This window comes from Vipera ursinii (genome assembly GCF_947247035.1).
Source record: "Vipera ursinii genome assembly, chromosome: 2".
NCBI classification, from domain to species: Eukaryota; Metazoa; Chordata; class Lepidosauria; order Squamata; family Viperidae; genus Vipera; species Vipera ursinii.
In genome coordinates this window covers 233,563,646-233,586,013 of record NC_139513.1, presented here as the reverse complement: position 1 = coordinate 233,586,013, position 22,368 = coordinate 233,563,646, and the positions used below count along the sequence as shown (strand labels likewise).

Here is a 22,368-nt window from a genome sequence, read left to right as displayed (position 1 = left end):
CACTTTTCCCTTCCACATAACTTTCTATTAATGTGCTTTGATAAAGCACTTTGGGAACATCCAACTTCTTTTGCAATTACCTTTTGAGGCTTTCCCTCCTTATGGAGGGAGTCAATGATGGCTTTCTGCACAACTGTCAGGTCAGCAGTCTTCCCCATGATTGTGATTCCTACTGAACGAGACTGAGAGATCATTTAAAGGCTCAGGAACCCTTTGCAGGTGTTATGGCTTAATTAGCTGATTAGAGTGGGACACTTTGAGCCTAGAATATTGCACCTTTTCACAATATTCTAATTTACTGAGATTGTGGATTTGGGGTTTTCATGAGCTGTACACCATAATTATCACAATTATGACAAATCACGGCTTGAAGTATCTTGCTTTGCATGTAATGAGTCTATCTCACATATTAGTTTCCCCTTTTAAGTTGCATTACTGAAATAAATGAACTTTTGCACGATATTCTAATTTTTCGAGTTTCACCTGTACAGTATTAGAAGTTTAGTTTAGTTTAATTAATTTTAAGGAAATACATTGCAGAAATTAGTGGAATACTGTATATGGTATAAACATTTAAATGCACTCATTTGGCTAATCTTCACATTCTCTATATTATGGTATATTTTGATGCTATATATATATATATATTTATCATACCTTGTTTATCAGCTGTACTAGACTTCATTTTAGAATGAAGCCTTGGAATGTAACAAAATATAAACTCTAAGTCAAGGGGATTACTTCAGATAAACTTTGCAAATGTTCTCATGGTTCAGCTCTTGAAAGTTACTATTTTCTAATAGAAATCCTGTATCAGACCCTCTATATTTCACTGAACTACATGTGCAACTTGCTGCCAATGTATTATTATGAATTCTCAGTTCTATTACTAGACTGAATATTCTGAATTCTGAATTTTAGTAGTGGGGGAAAATGTTCTTCTACTCTTGAACTGAAGGCAAATAATGATAGTAAAGACAGTAAAAGACAAAAAACCCCCAAATGTACAGTTTATTACACTAGCTCCATAGTTACATCATAAGCTTATTTAATTTTTAAGAACCATCTTCATTGGCTGTATGTTATTCAATGTTTTAGAATATAATAGAGCTGGGAGGGACCTTGGAGGTCTTCTAGTCCAGCTCCCTGCTCAAGCAGGAGGACCTATACCATCTCAGACAGCTAATTGTCCAGTCTCTTTTTTAAAAACTTCCGGCAATGGAGCGCCCACGATTTCTGGGGGTAAGCTGTTCCACTGGTTGACTGTTATGAGTACCACTGAAGCTGTGCTCCGCAGTGCCATGTGCCTAATTATACCTATTCAGCTCTATCTTTTCATGAACCAGATTCAAAACCTGTCAAATGAACTGGAAAATAAACTCTGTATGTTATAATGCAAGCAAAAAGCATTGAGTTCAGAACATCAATGGCCTCACATTCCTAACACTTCTAATTCTTCCTGTTTACCTGAGGTTTTATTTCTAGAAGGAAATATTATACATCACATTTACAAAAACATTATACAACATGTTTCATGATATTATTTATTATTTCTACCTCACGAGGCCGGGATCCCTCTTTCAACCACGTAGCAGCTGTCATGACACCAGCTTCTACTTGGCCTTCTCTCTATAAAAGAGCAAAATACTTTTAAATAAGTCATTCCCTGAGTTGGTCTACAAATTCTATCTATGTCACTAAATTGTATATTAATAGTATAAACATTCTGATTTCTATTTCCTATGTAAGAAATCTGACTTCAATCTGTGCTCAAGGAATGGGAATAGGGAATATCAATTGGCACATTGACTAAGGCCTGAAAAGACCATCAAAGTACCAGCTCAATGTAAGGGAGCTTCCTAGGTTTTCTAATTTCAATGTCTGCTGCAATGTCTCCTTGGTGGAGCAGTGGACTAATGCCTCCTTAAGTAACACCAGCTGCCTGCAATTAGTGCAGGTTCGAGTCCCACCAGGCTCAAGGTTGACTCAGCCTTCCATCCTTCCGAGGTAGGTAAAATGAGGACCCAGATTGTTGGGGGCAATTAAGCTGACTTTGTAATAATGCCGCTTGGGGGGGGGGGCGAAAGCCCTAATAAGCAGGCATATACATAGAATGAAGGCTACTGCTAAGCACATTGATTTGTGCTTAAATTGTAAGCCGCCCTGAGTCTTCGGAGATATAAATGGGATTAAAAAAAAAAGAATAAATTCCCACAGCCCTAAGGATTATAACCCATTCAAAATAGAAATTTGGCAGGAAAAAAACCAAGGCATATGTAATACAATGTCCCAGAAGAGAGGCTGATTGAGTGAATGGCAGACATCTTGAGCAAGAAAATAAATAATAAAGATGAAGATAAACGAAAGAATTATGTAGTCACATTTCCCAGTACAGTAAATATGTACATAGTTAAAATTAAATGAATGGGGGGAAAATGCTATTGTAATAAACTGGGCTATTTTCATGCAATGAGAATTTGTGGTTTTATCATGGTGAATATTCTTTTGAATTTTCTAATGAGCATTATTCAACAACATAAAAAATAATAGGGTGGATAAATCAAAATATCCAGAAAGCCCAAATAAAAGCTCAGCACCTCTAGAATCTCTTTTGTAAGACAGGATCCATGGTCTTGAAGCCTGAAAAGATTACGAATCCCAAAAAGTTCTCCTTGATGCTCTCTGGATCCTTGAACTGCCTTGAAATATCGCTTGGCATTTTTACTTCCAATCGCTACACAATGCAATTGCTGAAACAGAGCAACATGCACATTTCAAAATCACATGCCAATAACATAGCAGAATTTCCAAATATGCACAGTGCCAAAATAGTTTTATTGAAAGCAAGCAGAATGTCCAACAAGGAAATAATATATTTTTATTTTCCCCAACGGATGCTATTATTGTTCTATCACATTAACATACAGCACAGGATAGGCATGTTCTTTCCTATTATTTTGTATAACATAAGAAATTAAGAAATCTATTAAAAACCTGTTACAAAGACATACCGTTCAGTGCATCATTATCATCATCACCATCGTCATCCCTTGCAAAATTTTATTAGCTAGAATAGCAAATGATATTAACATGATCTAAGGTGGTCTGTGGGAGGAATGCCTTTGTAAAGAGAGCATATGAAGCAGGTGAATCGTACATTGCCTGCCTCTGATATAAGACGGCAAAGACAGCATCCCCATCCCTACATTTTACTGAAGTCCAACTTCAACCATTACATCTAAAATATACCGTATTTTCCGGCGTATAAGACTACTTTTTAACCCATGAAAATCGTCTCAAAAGTTGGGGGTCGTCTTATACGCCGGGTCGTCTTATACGCCGGAAAATACTATTCACCTCTCTGATCTGCAGTCCCCGGCAACGCGCTCCGAAGCCGCCTCCCAGCCAGCATGTCGCCGCCAAACCTCCCAGCCCACACCGTGTCTAGGCACTGCAGACCGGATGGGTCCGGTCCCGGTCAAGGACGCCCAAGGCCCGGCAGAATTGTCCTGCGCACGCGCTGGTCAGCTGCCGGGCGTCGGTGTGTCAATCACTCATCGGATCGGGGGAGGGGATGGAACGGCTTGGAGCTGAGCCGCCGCTGTCGCCATCGCCACCGGGGTTCAGACAGGAGGGAGAAGCCTCCTCTTCGCGAGCCTCCCCTGCCTCCGAGCCAGGCCGGCGATCGCTGGAGGGACAGACGCGGCATCAGATGGTCGGAAGAAGCAGCTGACGCGCGGAAGGCAGGCTCTGACGAGTTGAGGTGGGCCTGCGTCTGTGGCATGCAGGGATGGCAGGGGTGGCTCCCGTAGCGAGGGAGGCGCGTCCATGGGGAGACGGGTGAGGCCTGTGCGGCGTGCTGCGAAGAGGGGCCCCACTGAATGTCGCGCCCGTAGGCAGCGACAGACAGTAGGAAGGGAGCACCTTTGCTCCTGCCGAGGCACCGCCTGACCCGCGCCGACCGGAAGAATCGCTTGCCTGGTCACGGAGTGCGGAACATCGGTACTTGGCACCCCTCTTGCCCGCAGACCATGCAGCGGCCCTCGCCAGCCGGCCTCGGCATGGCCGCCCCAAGCCCGGCTCTCTAGCGCGTCTTCCGGGCCCACCTGGCCAACCGTCTCCTGGGCAGGGCTTGGCTCCAGACGCGGCGGCTGCTCTGTCTGCAAATGCTATCTCAAAGCCGAATCGCGCTTGGCTGTGCAGGCTGCCGAAAGGCGGGGACTCAGAGTTCCCGCGGTGGTTGCGGCTTCTGGCGTGCTGTTTGCAGAGTCTGGCCTGGAAGAGCGCGTGGCTTTGCACCATTTGCATCAGACAGGGCTGAATCTGAATCGGGCTTGTGTCGGACACTTGGCAACTGGCATGTAAGTATTTTCCGGCGTATAAGACGAAAAACCTTGAAAATCTTCTCAAAAGTCAGGGGTCGTCTTATACGCCGGGTCGTCTTATACGCCGGAAAATACGGTACTGCATAAATATAGAAATATTTAGATTGGTCCTCGGCCAAAATGTATGTAACATAGCATAATCCTATGCAGTCGAATGTATAACCATGACACAACTTTAAATCTCCCGAATTATTCTCCCTCCACCATGTAAAGTGGGAGCACTGAGGATTACTTAAAAGCTTTATATTTCACAAATTCAGATATTGTGTAGATTCTAGATATATGAACTTCTATGACAGTGATCTTCTTCTCCCAGTTCTGAACCCTAGTGAGCACAATAGCACTCATGTCTATGGTTAGTATAGTGTGGTTAGTATTCTGCAGTTTTCTGTTTTGTGGTCTGCGCTGGAAACTACCCCTAGCAGTCTGTTGTCCTCCAGCTGTGATGGATTATACTACTTGGAGATGATCAGAGTTGAAATCCAGCATAGCTGGAGGATATCAGAAGTCTGATTTAGAAGGATCAAAATTCAGACTGTCTGAATGTTTCACGTTTATGGTTGAGGCATGGCATTTTAGGGTGTCACCTGAGGAGCAAAAAAGGAACTGGAATACAGAATAAGAGAAAGAAGGGACCGATGCCCTTAAATCCTCAATAGTTAACAGTAAATATCCTAGATGAGAGATGTCAGCAGTGAGATCAAGTAAACCCTACTCGCACTTTACAAGAATATTTCAGAAGAAGAAAAATGACTTCTTCCTCTCCCCTTTATTCTACAGATAAATGAAACACTCAGGATGTGCATTGACTGAGCACTATAAAGCACAGCAGGAAAAAAGTCTCTTTGGAGACATGGCAAAAAAGCATCCTTTCCAGTTTCTCTTTCTTGCAATTATAAATTGAATAGCCAGCAGGGATATACTTCAAGATCTGACAACACAGAGGCAATCTGTCAAGGTGCATATTGTAATTCTATATAAGTCAAATGCGTAGACCACATTTGACAACCAGATTCAGAACTTGGGCTTTCTTCCTCCTCTGTTGCTCTCTAAATCCTTGACGGCTTCATGAATTGCTTTTGCATCTGAAAAGCAGTTTGTTATTAGACAATATTTATATTGAAAATGGACAAATTTTCTTTGCCCACTGGCAGCCTTTAGAGACCTTGCACCTTTTTCCTGGCTTTGCAAGATAGCCGTGGTGGATCCAGAGAAAATACATCTGAGCTAAGAAGGCATTACGATGCAGATATACAAGTAGTCCCCGACTTATGACCATAATCGAGCCCAGAATTTATGGTGCCCAAATGAGAAATTTGTTAAAGTGAGTTTTGTCCTATTTGTTAAGTGAACCACTGCAGTTGTTAAATTAGTAACACAGATGTTAAGTGAAATCTGGCTTCCCCATTGACTTTGGTTGTCAGGTCGCAAAATATGATCACGTGACTATAACCTTCATAAATATGAGTCAGTTGCCAAGCATCCAAATTTTGATCACATGACCACCTGGATGCTGCAATGGTTGTTAAGTTTGAAAAATGGTTATTAAATGACATTTTTCTGTGCTGTTGCAACTTTGAACAGTCACTAAATGAACTGTTGTAAGTCGAGGACTACCTGTAATATGGTGACATCAGAAAGACTATTAAATTTCTTAAATTCATGCCAATGGCTGGAAAGAGATTCAGGATTTCAGAACTAGAGAAGAAGAAAGTGCAGAAAGAGATGGGGTAGCCATCATTCTTTGTCCTAAATGCCAATATCTCTCCTTGACTAATGCATTCACAATCTGCAACATGCTACCTAAGAGTGCCTTTAAAACTACAGACCTCAGAGCATGACCATTCCCTGAGTTTTGTGACTTTTGTCTGCTGAAGAATTGTTGAGACTTAAAAGTTTCCATAACTTCTTGTGCCACTTTGGCTGTCCCAACAAATATGTTGTGACACGGTGGCTCAGTGGGTTAGGACGCTGAGTTTGCCGATCAGATGGTCGGCAGTTTGGTGGGTCGAATCCCGAGTGCCATGTAACAGAGTGAGCGCCTGTTACTCGTCCCAGCTTCTGCCAACCTAGCAGTTTGAAAGCACGTAAAAATGGAAGTAGAAAAATAGGGACCACTACGGTGGGAAGGTAACAGCGTTCAGTGCGCCTTTGGCGTCTAGTCATGCCGGCCACATGACCACGGAGACATCCTCGGACAAGCGCTGGCTCTTCGGCTTTGAAACGGAGATGAGCACCAGCCCCTAGAGTTGGAAACGACTAGCACACATGTGCGGGGGAACCTTTACCTAATAAATTAAATTGTGGTTTTTTTCATTAAAATGCATTTGGGTCAATGGCAGAGTTCCTTTTCCTTAATAATATACAGTGTAGGAATGCTTAATTTTATGAATCAGAATTAAATTAATCCAAAAGCTATAAAACCAAGCTGAAGATTACTGAGTTGTATTTGGTTGAATTCCCTTCCCCAACAAACAGGCCAAGTCATAGCAATGTATTATTAAGAAACCAACATGACTGCAAATATAATGAAAAGTTTTACCTGTTTGTAAATCTGTCGTAAGTACATCATCTCTTCCACAGTCCCCAAAGAAATTAGCCGAAATACTTTCACATCCCTACGCTGGCCAATTCTGTATGCTCTGCAAAATCATTATTTTCAAGATCAAAATAAAGATAAGCCTCCCAACAATAGAAAGAAAACTTTTTTAAAACAAATTAACATATTAGAATATACCTGTCAATGGCCTGAAGATCATTAGCTGGATTCCACGTTGGATCAAACAGTATGACAATATTAGCACCAACAAAATTAAGACCCAATCCACCAGCCCTTTATAATAAGGAAAAGAAATGTAAACGGTAAGGAACAAATAAAGGAGTGCAAAACAATTTATACCATGCACTGGTAGTAGTCCTGCTCTAAAAAATTTTTCTCTTTACAAATTAGTGACAATTTCTCAATTATCAGCAATTAAGGCTACAAAACAAAAACAGAAATACAATGTAGATCTTCATTATAGACAAACTCATAGCAGTTCCGTAGTCAATCAAGATTTTCCCAAAAGCATTTGAGTGTGCTAGAGGTGATGCCTAATCACTTCCATAATTCACATCCTGACAGGAAAACTGCAGCCATTTTTACAGCAGCATAATAACTTTAAGATATATAACTTGTCCAACAACATAAAGTTTGCATTCTTCGCCAACTTATGTGGAGAAAAATTAACATTTATACTGAATATATTACTCTATTTTTTTAAAAAAAGTATTTTGCCACATAGTTAACCTACTTTCTTTCATTTGGTACCAGGAGATCCATGTTCATTTTGGTTTCCAATAAAAACTTAAGAAATAAAGTTATCTAAATGTTCTTAATCTTCCAAGTTTTCATACAATGCTTCCTTTCCACCATTTTTAAATTAGGCAAAAATAGACCACATAAATAATTATGGTGTGTTGTAGTTTTATATTAAACTACAAATAAACAATTATGGTGCATTATAAGTTTTCATTAAACTACTTCACAAGGACACAGGGAAGGTATCAGAATGGGTGGCAGTGATGCACTTAAGGAAAATTGACATTTTATATACATACACTTCACAGGTACCTCTGCAACTAAATGTACTCCATGTTGACAAGTCTTACTGACATATTTAGATAACTTACAATCTTTAGAGCAGAGACTGAGAATCAATTTGCATAACATGACCGTGTGATAGGTTTTCCTTTTTTAAAAATCAGAACAGTATACTGAGTATTATTTCTTTACAAATGTTTTGAAGCTATACAATTTCTGAGTAAATCTAGAAGAATATATCCAAAATAGTTTATAAAAAATTTAACACACGACAGTGTTTTTCTACTTTGGCCCATAGGTACAATAACTTTTAGCTGAATAATCTTGTTGTGCCTTAATGGGAAAAAGGGATTACTCTTCTTACTAAAGATTTCCTCTCATCATTTCACGCTTCAAAAAAGTACTATCTGAATTATAAATAGATATCAGCAAAAATTTCTTGCAGACTATTGAATCACTGATGGACTTTGTATGAGCTTTTGCAAAAAGTGGTTACTTTTCCTGATATAATACATTATGTAGCTGCGTTCTAATGTTTGTAAGCTACTAAGCATTTGGCTTAGGAAACGAAAACTAAACTAAACTGAACTCAAATGCAATTTGATTATTTAAATGTGTTGCTTTTCTTGAAGCTAAAATGTCTGTCCTTACTAGAAGATTGAAGCAGAGAGTAAACTGGAGCCACAGATGTAGTTGGTTTCGCACACATAAACCTTGTCGAATATTAATCACCATTAGAACTACAGATCACAGAAAAACAGGGTATAGAGCAGATTTGTCAAACTGCCGGCCCATGGGCCGGTTGCATCATATGGAGGCCGCACCCACCCCAGCTCCGGCAATGCAAAAAAAGTTGTGATATGTTGCAACACATTATGTGACACGGCAAGTTTGACACCCATGGTATAGAGCAGACATATCAAACACAAGGCCCGGGGGCCGGATGCGGCCCACGAAGTGGTTTCATGTGGCCCGCGAAGCCATCCTGGAAACAGTGAGGGAATGGCCCCCACTGCCTTGGCCCTGGCCCAGAGACCCTCCTTCTGCCAGAGACCCTCAGATCTGTCCCACTCCTCCCCAGGCCCCCATAGGCACTCTTGATGCAAACGATGTAGAGCTGGCCACGCCCACCCAGTAGGCCATTTGCACTCTAGCCACGCCCACCCAGTAGGCCACGCCCACTCTGGCCATACCCACCCGGTATGGAAGAGAAAAAGGCTTATGGAGACTGATTATCTATCATACTAACGAAGCATATGCTACATTACAACTTTCAGTATCCCTCATAACTAAGGATCAGGCTAGAACTGTTAGTATATGTAATTCAGCAGTTTCTAGTAGATGCAGGTTCTTTATGTTTAGCTTTTATTTGATACAGAGTAGTTTAAGAAAACTGACGCTCCATATGTTCTGGGTGTGGTATCACAGAAATGTAAATTAGGAATTATATTGCAAGAGATGTACTGTATTATGCAGTAAAAGCAGCTAATTGCCCTACACTAAAATAGTAATATCTATAGTTTGTATTAATTCTTTGAATTTCTGCATCTTGTCTACTGGCTTCATTCAAATGGTCTAAGATAATATATTTCAAAAATTGTGCATTAATTATCTTGATTCTAATTTGTGTATCTGTCTATTGGCTCCATTCAGGCACAGTTTAAGAAAACATCTTTCAAAGTTTATGCATAGTTATTTTGATTCTAAAGTCAATATAAAACTCTTATTTAGTTAACAATATTCATCACTGTTTTCAGATACCAGATTAAAACCAGGAGGGGAGAAGAGTAAATAAAAATGGTAATACATAAGAACATGATTCATTTATATCATCTGCCCTCAGAGTTTTGAGTGATGAAGTCTACTTCCCAGTTTTATAATAGCCAATAGAAATGTTATTGCTTCTTCCCAAGGAGATGACAAATGCAAGCTCAATCAAGAGTGGAATAAATTTGCAATACATTTCTATCTAGACATAAGCAGACATGCCATTCTTACATTGTAGAAACCAGGCAAATGTTAACTTCTTCCATGCTGTTGAACTCTTTTACTATTTTGACCCTGTCCTCCGCCTTTGTACGGCCATCGAGTCTTCTGTAATCTAGCCCAGATGCCATACAATATTGTTCCAGAACATCAAGTAACTAATGGAAAAAGCAGTAATTGAACAGTGTAAAAAACAACTACCAGGCAAATCTAGTTCCCAATAGGCCATTTTTTTCATCATTAATCCAAAGTCACACATACTGGCTGAAAAGAAATATTTCTCATTTCCATTGTTTGTATTTATTATATTAATATTAATATTTAAATTTTCCCACTCTCTAGCATGTTATAATAATGTTGTAATTTAATACAGAAACTTCATATACATTTACATCAGAATCTGTAAAAACCAGACAATTATGTGTGGAATTTCTGCTTTGCAGCATTTGGGGCTATTACTACTTTATCTTGATTGCCATGTCATAAGACCCAAAAACGGCAGAGCAGGAATTCCACGCATCAAAACCAAAGTGTTTGGGCTTAGTTAGAAGCACAATCGTTATATATATGGTTTAGGGGGGAAAATCTCCTGGGGTTCAATAGGGATTATTTCTAACAGATTCAATATTAAATTTTATATTTAACAAATGATTCATATAATATTCATTTTTCTTGTAGAAAAATGTTTAGTGCTGGAAATGTATCATATCTACATGACGATGATCATATTATGATATACACAAATTGATTTTATTGCATGAAGCAAGGAATGTAAGAAGAGCCTTGCTGAATCAAAGCCAAAGTCTTATAAATCCAGCATCTGCACAGGAGCCAACAATATAATATACTGGGGATCTCAAAGCACAAACAGGAGCATAATCTACTTTTAGTACACTCTGGCAGTTGAAGATATTCTGCATGTTATTCAGGGGAAGTATTCAGCCATAGTAAATTTTACTGACTCTATCCTTTACACATCTAAATTGGTGCTCCTTTACATTTGATGATAGTGCATTCCACATTTTTAATACCTACTTCATATTTCCTTTTATTGGTTTTGAATCTGAATTATTTTGCATGAATAATCCTAAATTTTAGTGTTTTGAGAGAAGTAGGGAGAAAACCTCATACGATCATTTGGAGAGCATTTCCCAAAGAATAGATTTGGGGTTATCAGAGTAGAAATGTATGATGTAAAAGGTTTTCTCCTGTAAAGAATTATAGCATTTGAAGATGCTTCATTCTCTATTATTCCATGCATAATCATTTCAAGCTAGAAAGCAGTAATTGGTGAAAGATGCTAATATTTCCTGGGTTTTACATTAAGATCACGTAGCTCACCTTTGTTGAAAAAGAAAAAAGAAGCACTTTATCTTTTTTCTCTCTGAAATGATTTAAAAGCTTCTGAAGGACCTGGAAGTGAACAATGGAAAGTAACATTGATTAAATCTTCACCCCCAAATGTTTTACCAGATCTGTTTTACATAATATGATATCTTTACTTTGGTCTTTAAATAAAAATACAGATATAGCAGAATCAACAAGTATCACAGAGAAACAATCTGTTATCTAAAACATATGAGAACAGGGAGTACAGAGCTAAAGGATGGTTAAATAAAGCCATAAAACCACTATAAAACTGAAAACTACATACAATGAATAAAATATAGTAAGCTGATAGCGTGCTGTATGCAACCTACAAAAAAGAAATGAATTAAAAATTAAGTTGTGGCAACAGAAGCTACACAACCAAAATCTCTGGAAATAAGCACCAGCAGTATAATAGCATATGTCAAGTCTGTTTAGCTCTGGCTGGCTATCAATTCCTGATAACTTTTGTACAATGCTGCCAAGAATTTGGCAATATTATGTGTTGAGTCAGAGATTTGTAGGGAGATCTAGAATTGCTCTAGTGAATAGTTGGAGAAGGGTACTCTGGGCATCTATCTAAAATGAGCAGCACAGGAAGATGTGCTTGACAGTTCCAATTGCCCACCAGCATTCCAGGGGCAAACTTATTGATCTTCCTGTGTCTCTCATCTATCACAGCAGTGATGACACTGCAGCAAGCCAAAATAAAGATCCTTGTGCTATTAGGGCCCTCTAGCTGTTTAAAGTATGCAACTAATATTACTCTGTACCTTAGGTTTTCCGTGGTGGGAAAGTTTAGAGTTTGGCTTAAATCAGTTTGGTAGTGTGTCCCCATTATACCCTGTTCACAGAATAAATTGCGGGGTGGTGGTGGTGGTGGTGGTGGAGAGCGAGAGATTGAGTCCAAGCAATAACGTGTCTAGCCAGATTTATTTTCAGGAGGAATCAGACCTACCTTCAGCATGAGTGAGGCTAAGCCCACAGGGGAAAACACTGTCTTGGCCAAAAAATTAGTATCAACATCCATACTCCATACTGCACTTTCATCTACTTAGAATAGCATTAGGAGATACAGTGAGATATCTGTTTTATGGAATTTGGACAAATGCCAGCGGGGGAAGGGGATTAAGTTGCAAAATGATTAAAGAAGTTTCATCATGACTTTTCTTCAGATAGTGTAAGGATTGCAGGTCTGAAGCTGCATTTTGATTATAATAAATTCTAAGTAGTAATAGTATATTCCTCAGTGTTTTGGGGGATCATTGTTGCTGTGAGCTTCTTGGAGTCAGAAGCATGAAAGATCACAAAAGCAATGAGAGTTACTCAACCTTGTTCTCTTTGTATGTCACAGGTAAATGTCAGAAGTGTGCCTTTGATCTCTTGGCAAAGGCCATAAACTTGGTTTTATGAAAGTTTATTACCAGATGATCCTCTCTTCAATACTGAGCAAAGTCACCACCCCCTATGTTCTTTTGAGTCCTTCAGGGGTCTCAAATCATCACTCCATCTATCCATGTTCTTTGACTGGAGGTGGGGGGAGGATGCAGAGGGAGGGGAATACGAAACCCAGCACAGCATTTATGAGAAATTTAACAGAAGCTCTGTTCAACCTTTGGGTTGCAATAGTGCTTGATTAATGACTTTGGAGTTTGCATCTGACTTTTAGGGACATACCATTGTGGAGATATGAATAAGAGACAGTAAGCACTAATCAATCAAAGAAGCTTCCAGTTTCTCCCACAAATTGGATAAAAAAAGAGAGCAAAATGGAAGTTGAAGTCCACAAGTCATAAAAGGGCCAATGATATAAGGGCCTGATGTAAGTTAACTCTACAGAAGTCAACAATAAATTCTTGAGTTTTGGACTCAAATCTAATTTTAAAAGCTGTCTCTGAAATATTTTCATAACCTTCTTTCAGGTAAAGCTTTATAGATTCATTAAAAATAAAGTAAATCTCCTAAGAGCAATTGTACCTGATTAAAGTTGTCCTGCTAATTTCATATTTTAAAATATGCTTGTAATAGTTCATTCCTTACAAAACTACAGAATACTGACTATATACAACTTAGGCAGAAGTAGGAACCTCCTTTCTGAACAACAATTGTCTGCAAGGTGAAAGCAAACCAGTAAATAACTTGCATTTTTGTTGTGTGGATGTTCAAATGCCTGGCTGTTAATACCTAGAAAATTTCTCCCCTCATTTCACTACTACTCATTCGCTGGTGCTGCTTTTACATCACTATGCACATATACTACAAGATCATTAACAGCCATTCAGAGTTATAGTGGACCTCCTCAAAACCTCTTACAAATCATTTCTCAAATTACAGTGGCTGCACATACACACAGTCACATGATCACATTTTGGGCAACTGGCTAATCTCTACAGTAACTTACAGCATCCCGTGGTCACTGCATTGTGATTTGAAACTCTTTTTATAGGTTACTGGTCTTTACTTCCAGTTTCTGGCAAAAAATGCCAGTTGGGAAAAATGGATTTCTTTAATGACCATGTGTTTGCTTAATGACCACCACAAAAACTATCAAAAAATTTGAACCAATAACACAATGTCTCGATGTATGGTTACAATGTCTTACAACCACTATTCTGGGTTTCGATTATGATCCTAGGTCAAGGACTACCTGTATTGCAAACTCTAGGAAGACAGAAATCGTAGGATACTTTTAGATATTCTGGTTCTTTTCCTTTCCAGGCAGGTAGAAAGAAAGAGATTTGGTATTTGCATTGCCTGATTCCAAACTGCAGAACTCTCAACTAAATTCCTCAGAAAAGTGTCAATGATGATAAGTTTTGTAATAATTATAATTATTATAATCATTATGGGTTTTCCCCCACAAATGCTGTGCTGGATGCAAGCAAAAGAAATATGTACTGGAAAACAGCTCTGCTCCATCTTTCCCCTCTTTTACTTACTTTCATTTTCCCACTGTATTTTGGATCAGAAAGAGTTTCAAAAGCAGCATTTTTGCTAAGGTCCACAAAATCAGGAAACTTGGAAAAAACATGGCTGCAGATCCTTGTGATGTAGGCCTCCTAAAATAAAATACAAATCAGTCAAAAGAAAACGCAGAATTAAAAGAAGTGGAAGAATACACTTAGTGCAAGGAAAAATTGAAAACACGGGAGGTCTATAGAAGATAAGACTGCTACTTGCAGAAGTTTGACAAGGGATTTTCATTTGTGTAACAGTAGCAATAGCAAAAAGACATTCCTTCTACTTTGAATAAGCTAAAAGGAAAAGAAAAAAAAGGGGGGGGAGCTGGAGTGACAAAAGGACAAATCAGAATAAATTCCATGGCTGAAAGTGTCCTTACATCTAGTCCATTTCTTTAGTCTACATCTCCCCATAGTTCAAAAATCTCACATATCCATCTCAGTTTCATTCTACCAATAAATAGATAGATGTCATATCTTGGATTGTTACTTCTCATTCCAGGACACACACACACACACCTTTTTTTTCTCCTCCAGAATATCTTCATGAAATTCCTATTTGTGATCTTAAATATCAATTCTTTACCCTTCCTTCCTTCTCTCTCCAGTTGTGTCTGACTCTAGGGCGTGATGCTCATCTCCATTATTCAAAGACATTTTTCATGGTCATGTGGCCTGCGTGGCTGTATACCAAAGGCGCATTGAACACCATTACTTTTCCACCAAAGTAATACCTATTAATCTACTCGCATTTGCCTTTCTAACTGCTAGGTGGGCAGGACCTGGGGCAAGGTCCTGCCCACCCCTTATTCCAGACTGAAAGCTACAACCATCAAGTTGTGGCTGTAATTTCCTTTCCCTCATCTCTTAAAAGGAAGAGGAGAAAATGGGGATAGCAACTGAGTCCTCTGCTGATTTTTCTAAGCTAAAACTTGTAGTAGATCTGACTGCTTACTATACCGTTCTTATATTTCGAGGCAGAAAGAAGGGAAATTAGAAAGCAGCAGCCTTCCGTAACTCCTTTGGACATTCTGCAGCCATCCCTTTTTCTCTTTCTATTGGAAGGCGAAGGGGAAAAAAAAGAAAAAGAGCAGGCTTTTAGCTTAACGATTGATACCGGCTAGAGAAAACTGCTCTCAGGAAGATTGTTTTGAAATAGATGAATGTAAAACACACAGCAGGTATCAAGGAGATTGCTAGGTTACAGGGAGTGGAATGAGGCCACCGCACTGCCTCTTTACTAATGGGGCAGTTCTCGCTCAGTTCCTTACAACTTTGCGTTCTGTCCCTGTTGCCATAAAAAAGGAAAGGCGAAAAACAGTAGATTCTGGGAAGAGCAATATAGGCAACTCAGTCGTTAAGCAAAGCAGTGGTTAAATGAAATGCACACGATCTTACTTCAGCTTTCCTTTGTTTTACAGATCCATGGAGGTCATAAATGTGTGGACTGATTGTAAAGTTACTTTTTCACCACTGTCATGACTGCGAACATCACTAAACAAGGACTACCTGTACTCAGGCTGAATAGGGACGGCAGACACTAAAATCATGTTTTTGTTACTAGACTCAAACAGTCTATCTATTACAGACTTGGAAGCATAATTCCTTAAAAACAATACAGTTTCAACATAATTTTAACAGAATGAATGTGACATAAAATGAAGAATGGAATTTACCAGAAGATTGCCGTTTCAAATCATTGCTGAAAACAAAGACTTGAGAGAACTGACCTGCTGTTTGCTAGTGTTCTCTGTCTGTAACAGGGCAGCATGATTTGCTATCTTACGAAGGACTGTCAAATAACTGAAATATAATGCATTCATTGTCTCGCCGTGAGCATTTGTCTGTAGAAATATAAACAGTTTAAAAATTCAGAGAACTTAAATAAGGCAGGAAATATGTATTTCACAAAATCCAGTGTTTGGATTTCTTTTCTCTGGGGTTGAGGAGAAAATCTGAATTCTAGAATATTAGAAACGTATTTTGTACTTTACTGAACAGAAAAATACACAATATTCTGCCACTAACGTTTCACGTCAAATTAAAATGTTTTGTTATAATTTATAATGGGAAAATACTGATCTGAAAAAGGCAAAAAAAATTGTCCATTTCCTTTTCACTTTATGAACAGCAAACATCCCAACAGTCTTTCAAACATAAAAAAATACAATGTGTTTTGAAAACATGATCTATTCATTCAAGGTCCTCCTATGTGCAAAAAGAGATAACTTGATGGTGGATCTATATTGTTAGCCTTTCGAGGTAGCCCAAACACCCCCCTGAACAATGAGTATTAATGTTACTCTTATTTGAAGGTTACAGTAACAGAGTCTTGCATGTCTGAAAGCACGTCTCCCCTCCCCTGCCTTTACTTTCCAGAAAACTGGAGCTGGTCCCTTCCCCTTTCTCCACCCTCATCCCTCCTTCAGACTCAGATTTCTCTTACTGGAGCATTATCTAACCTGCAGCTCTTCTTCCTATTTCCCAAGGTTATTTTCACACCCCATTATGTATACTCCGCCCCCAACAAACATTTAAATATGTATTTAAGTGAAATAACTGCCATCTTAACGAGGCTGAAGAATAATGAATTAAATCTGTTAAAGCCACCTCTCTACACAAACGTTAAAATAGGATGGAAAAGGCATAACAAGATCTAGGCTGGTATAATAGATTATAATCAGAAAGTAGATTGTATTTTGTTCAAGATATTTTATGTTGACTAATACAAAAAATAAAATACATACTTTCCTGCATAAAAAGAAGCATAGCGCATCCAAATATGACTACAGTTTAAACCTATGTCTTTCATGCTAGAATTTTTTTTTAAATTTGTAGGAAGTCTTCTATATGGGTGATGAATCAAAATAGCAACTCCAACATGGATGTTATCTTATCTGGAGAAGATAAGAACCCTTTGCTGCCCAATTCAAGTAAAGTAGATCAGACCTTAGTTCAGAGCACAGATAAAGCTACACAGAAGAATTAGAAATGTTCTAATGAATCAGAAATCATTTCTGTAAATATAGCTTGAAAGTCATGGACTGGGAACTTTTTGACTGAGTGATGCATTTAAATTTCATTAGTTCATTTGTTAAACATATTTTGGCTGCTTAATGTTCATTCAAATGTGCTTTTGGCAGTGTGGGCAGGTGCCAAGTCCTGCTGGAAAATGAAGTCAGCATCCCCATAAAGCTCGTCTGCAGAAGGAAGCATGAAGTGCTCCAAAATCTCCTAGTACACGGCTGCGTTGACCCTGGACTTAATGAAGCACACTGGACCAACACCAGCAGATGACATGGCTCCCCAAATCAACACAGACTGGAAACTTCACACTGGATTTCAAGCATCTTGCAGTATGTGCCTCTCCATTCTTCCTCCAGACTCTGGGTCCTTGGTTTCCAAATGAGATGCAAAAGTTGCTCTCATCAGAAAAGAGGACTTTGGACCACTGAGCAACAGACCAGGTCTGTTTTTCTTTCGCGCAGGTAAGACACTTCTGACGTTGTTTGTTGTTCAGGAGCAGCTTGACAAGAGGAATACGACATTTGAAGCCCATGTCCAGGATCCGTCTGTGTGTGGTGGCTCTTGATGCACTGACTCCAGCCTCAGTCCACTCCTTGTGAAAGTCCCCAACACTTTTGAATGGCCTTTTCCTGACAATCCTCTCCAGGCTGCGGTTATCCCTGTGCACCTTTTTCTTCCACACTTTTCCCTTCCACATAACTTTCTATTAATGTGCTTTGATAAAGCAGTTTGGGAACATCCAACTTCTTTTGCAATTACCTTTTGAGGCTTTCCCTCCTTATGGAGGGTGTCAATGATGGCTTTCTGCACAACTGTCAGGTCAGCAGTCTTCCCCATGATTGTGATTCCTACTGAACCAGACCATTTAAAGGCTCAGGAACCCTTTGCAGGTGTTATGGCTTAATTAGCTGATTAGAGTGGGACACTTTGAGCCTAGAATATTGCACCTTTTCACAATATTCTAATTTTCTGAGATTGTGGATTTGGGGTTTCGTGAGCTGTACACCATAATTATCACAATTATGACAAATCACGGCTTGAAGTATCTTGCTTTGCATGTAATGAGTCTATCTCATATATTAGTTTCCCCTTTTAAGTTCCATTACTGAAATACCGTATTTTCCGGCATATAAGACGACCCGGCGTATAAGACGACCCCTGACTTTTGAGAAGATTTTCAAGATTTTTCGTCTTATACGCCAGAAAATACTTAGCCAGTTGCCATGACAAATCACGGCTTGAACTATCTTGCTTTGCAGGTAATGAGTCTATCTCATATATTAGTTTCCCCTTTTAAGTTGCATTACTGAAATAAATGAACTTTTGCACGATATTCTAATTTTTCGAGTTTCTCCTGTACTAAACTATGATGGTTCCCTTTTCCCGAGCATGGGAAATGAAGGAGTATGAGGTTTTATCAATTCACAAAGAGAATGGTCTACAGAATAGTTTATATTACCTTTCTTTAAGTGCTGAAGTGTGAATAGGAATATGACTTTCATGGCTAGAACAAATAACTTAAAGTATAACAGACAATGTATGTGTGTGTGCGCGCAGGGATGCATTCAAGTCAGTGTTAACTTCTGGCAACTGCCTAGATTAAGTCCCTCATTTTTCTTGGCAACATTTTCAGAAGTGGTTTGCCATGGCCTCGTTAGGATTTGTAGAGTCAGGTGCCTCCAGTCAGAGAATGTCGGCTGGTGGCCCCCAGGGGGAGGGCCTTCTCTGTGGGCGCTCCGGCCTTGTGGAATCAGCTGCCGGTTGAGCTCCGGATGGCACCGGATCTCCGCTCCTTCTGGCGCGGGTTAAAGACCCATTTATTTGAACAAGCTGGCCTGGCCTGATGGGGAGTTACTTGGGGTTTTAATATTTATATATATTTTCTATTGTTTTTACTGTGGGCAATAATTTAATTCTTTTTTTAACTTTTGTATTTTTGTAGTTTTATGATATGCCCTGTTCACCGCCCTGAGTCCTTCGGGAGAAGGGCGGTATAAAAATTTAATAAAACCTTTTAATAAACCTAAACCTTGGCTCTTTTATGACTCGTGGAATTCCTGAGCCAGCATGGCTGGCTTAGGAATTCTGGGAGTTGAAGTCCACGAGTCATAAAAGAGCCAAGGTTGCCTACCCCTGGACTAGGCCAAGGACACTCTTAAAGCTTTGTGCCTTAAGCAGGCCTAGAACTCATGGCTTCCTGGTTTTTAGCCCAATGCCCTTAACTACACCAAACTGGCTTTCATAACAGCCAATACAGATGCTTAAATCCAAAAAATATATTCACAAAAAATTTAGAATAACTAGAATAACTTTTTAGCTCTTTTTCCCCTCCATGTTAATGATGGCTGGGCCAAGTCCCCTGAACTTCCAGACACTGGAAAAATATTGCCTCTACCTCTTCTCCATAGGCTACGTTTGAAGCCTATGCAAGTCATCTTCAGTGTATTTTGCCCCATCTTTCACAATTGTTAGCTTTGCTTACTTTGTATAAAGTTAGGATATAAACTTTAAAATACCTGGGAATTTATTCCACAACACATGCTTAAAATTCAAAGTATTCTTCAAGTATCTGAAACATATTTAACCTGAAACATCTAAAAAAAAAATCTCATCCAATAGCTTTCCAGTAGACCAGCAATGATATCAACAACTGTCTCAAATAACTACTTTCCTGGCTATGCCTGGCTGATTTTTAGGTAATGATTCACTGACCATTTATGTTGTGGTAGATCCTGTGAGGTAAACATGACAAAAATTAAGTTTATTCATTTTATGGATCACACGAGATGAGCAATAATAAAACAGTTTCTATTATATCTTAGTAATATAGCTTGGAAAGGTGTACCGCAAAGCCTTTCCTTGATTATTTTTTTCTTTTGAGACAACATTTTCAAATAATTTACATCTGCCTAACCTGAAGTAAATCAATTGCAATCAATGAGGCCATTTCAAAGTAGAGGAATGATTAGACACACATTTGGCATCCAGCTCACAAAACATCTATTTACCAAAAGATGAATTAGTCCCCACCCAGTATATATTTTCTTTCTTCCTTTCAATTGTGTCCAATTCTCAGAGACTGACTGGACAAGTTCCTGCAGTTTTCTTGGCAAGATTTTTCAGAAGCAATTTGCCATTGTCTTCTTCCTAGGGCTTCAAGAAAGTGACTGGTCCAAGGTCACCCAGCTGGCTTTTTGCCTAAGCTTGACCAGAACTCACGATTTCCCAGTTTCTAGCATGACAGACTGGCTCTTAGAGAGACTTTTTAGCATTGTTGTAACTGTAATAATGATTGAACTTCTGTTTTGGTAACTCAGATCAGTCCTATTTTAATTTTTTTAAAAATAAAATTTAGAAGCATTATACACACACCTGGGAATTGCCGCCCCCCACCCATTAGCTTGTTTGTATTTATTTAATCTATAATACAGGATGTCATTATCCATCTACTCTATGACCTCATTAAGATTTATGAGGGGGAAAAACAGAGGCTGGATATGGAGTAGGTCAAAGGACTATTGTGGATGGTCACTGTACTTCAAACATACTCAAGTTTAAAAATAATGCTTACTTTGTAGCAACAATTCTTCCTTTTTTGGCCACTATTACAGCTACATGGTTCACGTGCCCGCAGAACGAGCTGCACATCTTCTGTTTCCAATACAGTCTTATAAATTGTTCTCTGGAACTCTGTCAAATAACAATATACCATCTGGCGAGATAAAATGCAAAACAGGGGGAATAAAATAACAGAAATAATATATCACAAGCTAAAATACGTACTGAGCTTGCAAACTGAAGAGGTGGGCTTTAAGATTCTTTTTCCGAAGGTTATGTTCAACTAGCCCTTTATATGCAAATAAAAAAAAATCTGCTAAGAATGTGAAAGATAAATTGTTGGGATCACTCTCAATCCCTAAGACAACAGATCTTAAATTGCTTAAAAGATCTATTTGCCATTTCCTGGCACTATTGTAAAGACTAATGCAGGCAGCAGGAATAAAAGAAAACGGCCAATTTTTTAAGGCTGACGTTCTGAATGGCTGATATAGGAGAGAGAGAGATTCTTGGACAGTGGTATGACATACTTAATCCTTCCTCTTTAAGACCATGGGTGGCATCTCCATGACATCTTTTGGTCTCAACCAGCAGGATACAGATATTCTAAGACCCCTCCTGCATTTAGGCCACCCACAAAGCAGCAGCACCATGCTGTGCTATAATAATCGAATGGTATCTTGAACATATACTCACATTATCAAGAGAATGGGATAAAATAAAAGCTTCTAGATTAAAGGCAACAGAGTGACATTGCTGTTAATCTTCTCTTTAGAAAACACAGTTTAGACTGCATTATTACAAGCTTTAGCTGAAAGGCAGGTATAAACAAGGAAGAAAGAACAGCAGACAAATGTGTATCTTTATTAAATGTGTGATTGGGTGTTCTCTAAAATGTATTTCTACATTTACCAAAACATTCCAGGCGGGACAACTGAAAGACATATATATCTTTCACAATGGAAACAAAGTCACCCAGTTTTGGATCTATCAATTCACAACAAACTTTTGTACTATAAAAAAGAGGCACAAAATGTATGCAACTTCCAATTAATTCATGAGCTTCTACAGATGCTGAACGTATTATACATGCATGGATCTATGCTTCCTCCATCAACCTATGCATATTGGATAGAAAATGAATGTTTCTGCATGAAAATCATTCATAAGGATATTGCTATGTTCCAGAAATACTTAGTGGAAAAGAGAAGAAAAGCAAGGGGTTTATTTCAAACTCTTTATTTTTCAAGTCACGCTTTTGGTTCTTTCATAAAAATCTACCTGCATAAATTGTATTTGGAATCTTCTTGAAAGGTGAAGAGCCCCACGTCCTTGCCTTTACTTCCACATAATAACACACCTTATACTGAATAATAGAAGGACTGCCACAAAGAGCAAAAACAAAAGAGATATTTCATTTTAAGTGCTCATGACTTTGGACAGTCCACCACTATAGAAATTTAACTACCAAATTCCATCTGGATGCACTCAGGGTAGGTCT

The 22,368-nt window shown here is 38.8% G+C and overlaps 1 protein-coding gene across 2 annotated transcripts in view; it reads right to left on the bottom strand.

Moving 5' to 3' along the window:
* Nucleotides 1–22,368, bottom strand: part of ERCC6L2 (ERCC excision repair 6 like 2) — a 68,995-nt gene that overhangs the window by 26,638 nt on the left and 19,989 nt on the right. For both annotated transcript variants that reach the window (XM_083352883.1, XM_083352882.1), the window contains 9 exons: nucleotides 20,881–21,021; nucleotides 16,013–16,126; nucleotides 14,262–14,381; nucleotides 11,296–11,367; nucleotides 9,967–10,112; nucleotides 7,123–7,218; nucleotides 6,928–7,027; nucleotides 2,598–2,750; nucleotides 1,558–1,629 (listed from right to left, as the gene is read on the bottom strand). In XM_083352883.1, coding sequence (XP_083209009.1) covers nucleotides 1,558–1,629; nucleotides 2,598–2,750; nucleotides 6,928–7,027; nucleotides 7,123–7,218; nucleotides 9,967–10,112; nucleotides 11,296–11,367; nucleotides 14,262–14,381; nucleotides 16,013–16,126; nucleotides 20,881–21,021 — 1,014 coding nt within the window. The remainder of the gene's footprint in view (nucleotides 1–1,557; nucleotides 1,630–2,597; nucleotides 2,751–6,927; nucleotides 7,028–7,122; nucleotides 7,219–9,966; nucleotides 10,113–11,295; nucleotides 11,368–14,261; nucleotides 14,382–16,012; nucleotides 16,127–20,880; nucleotides 21,022–22,368) is intronic.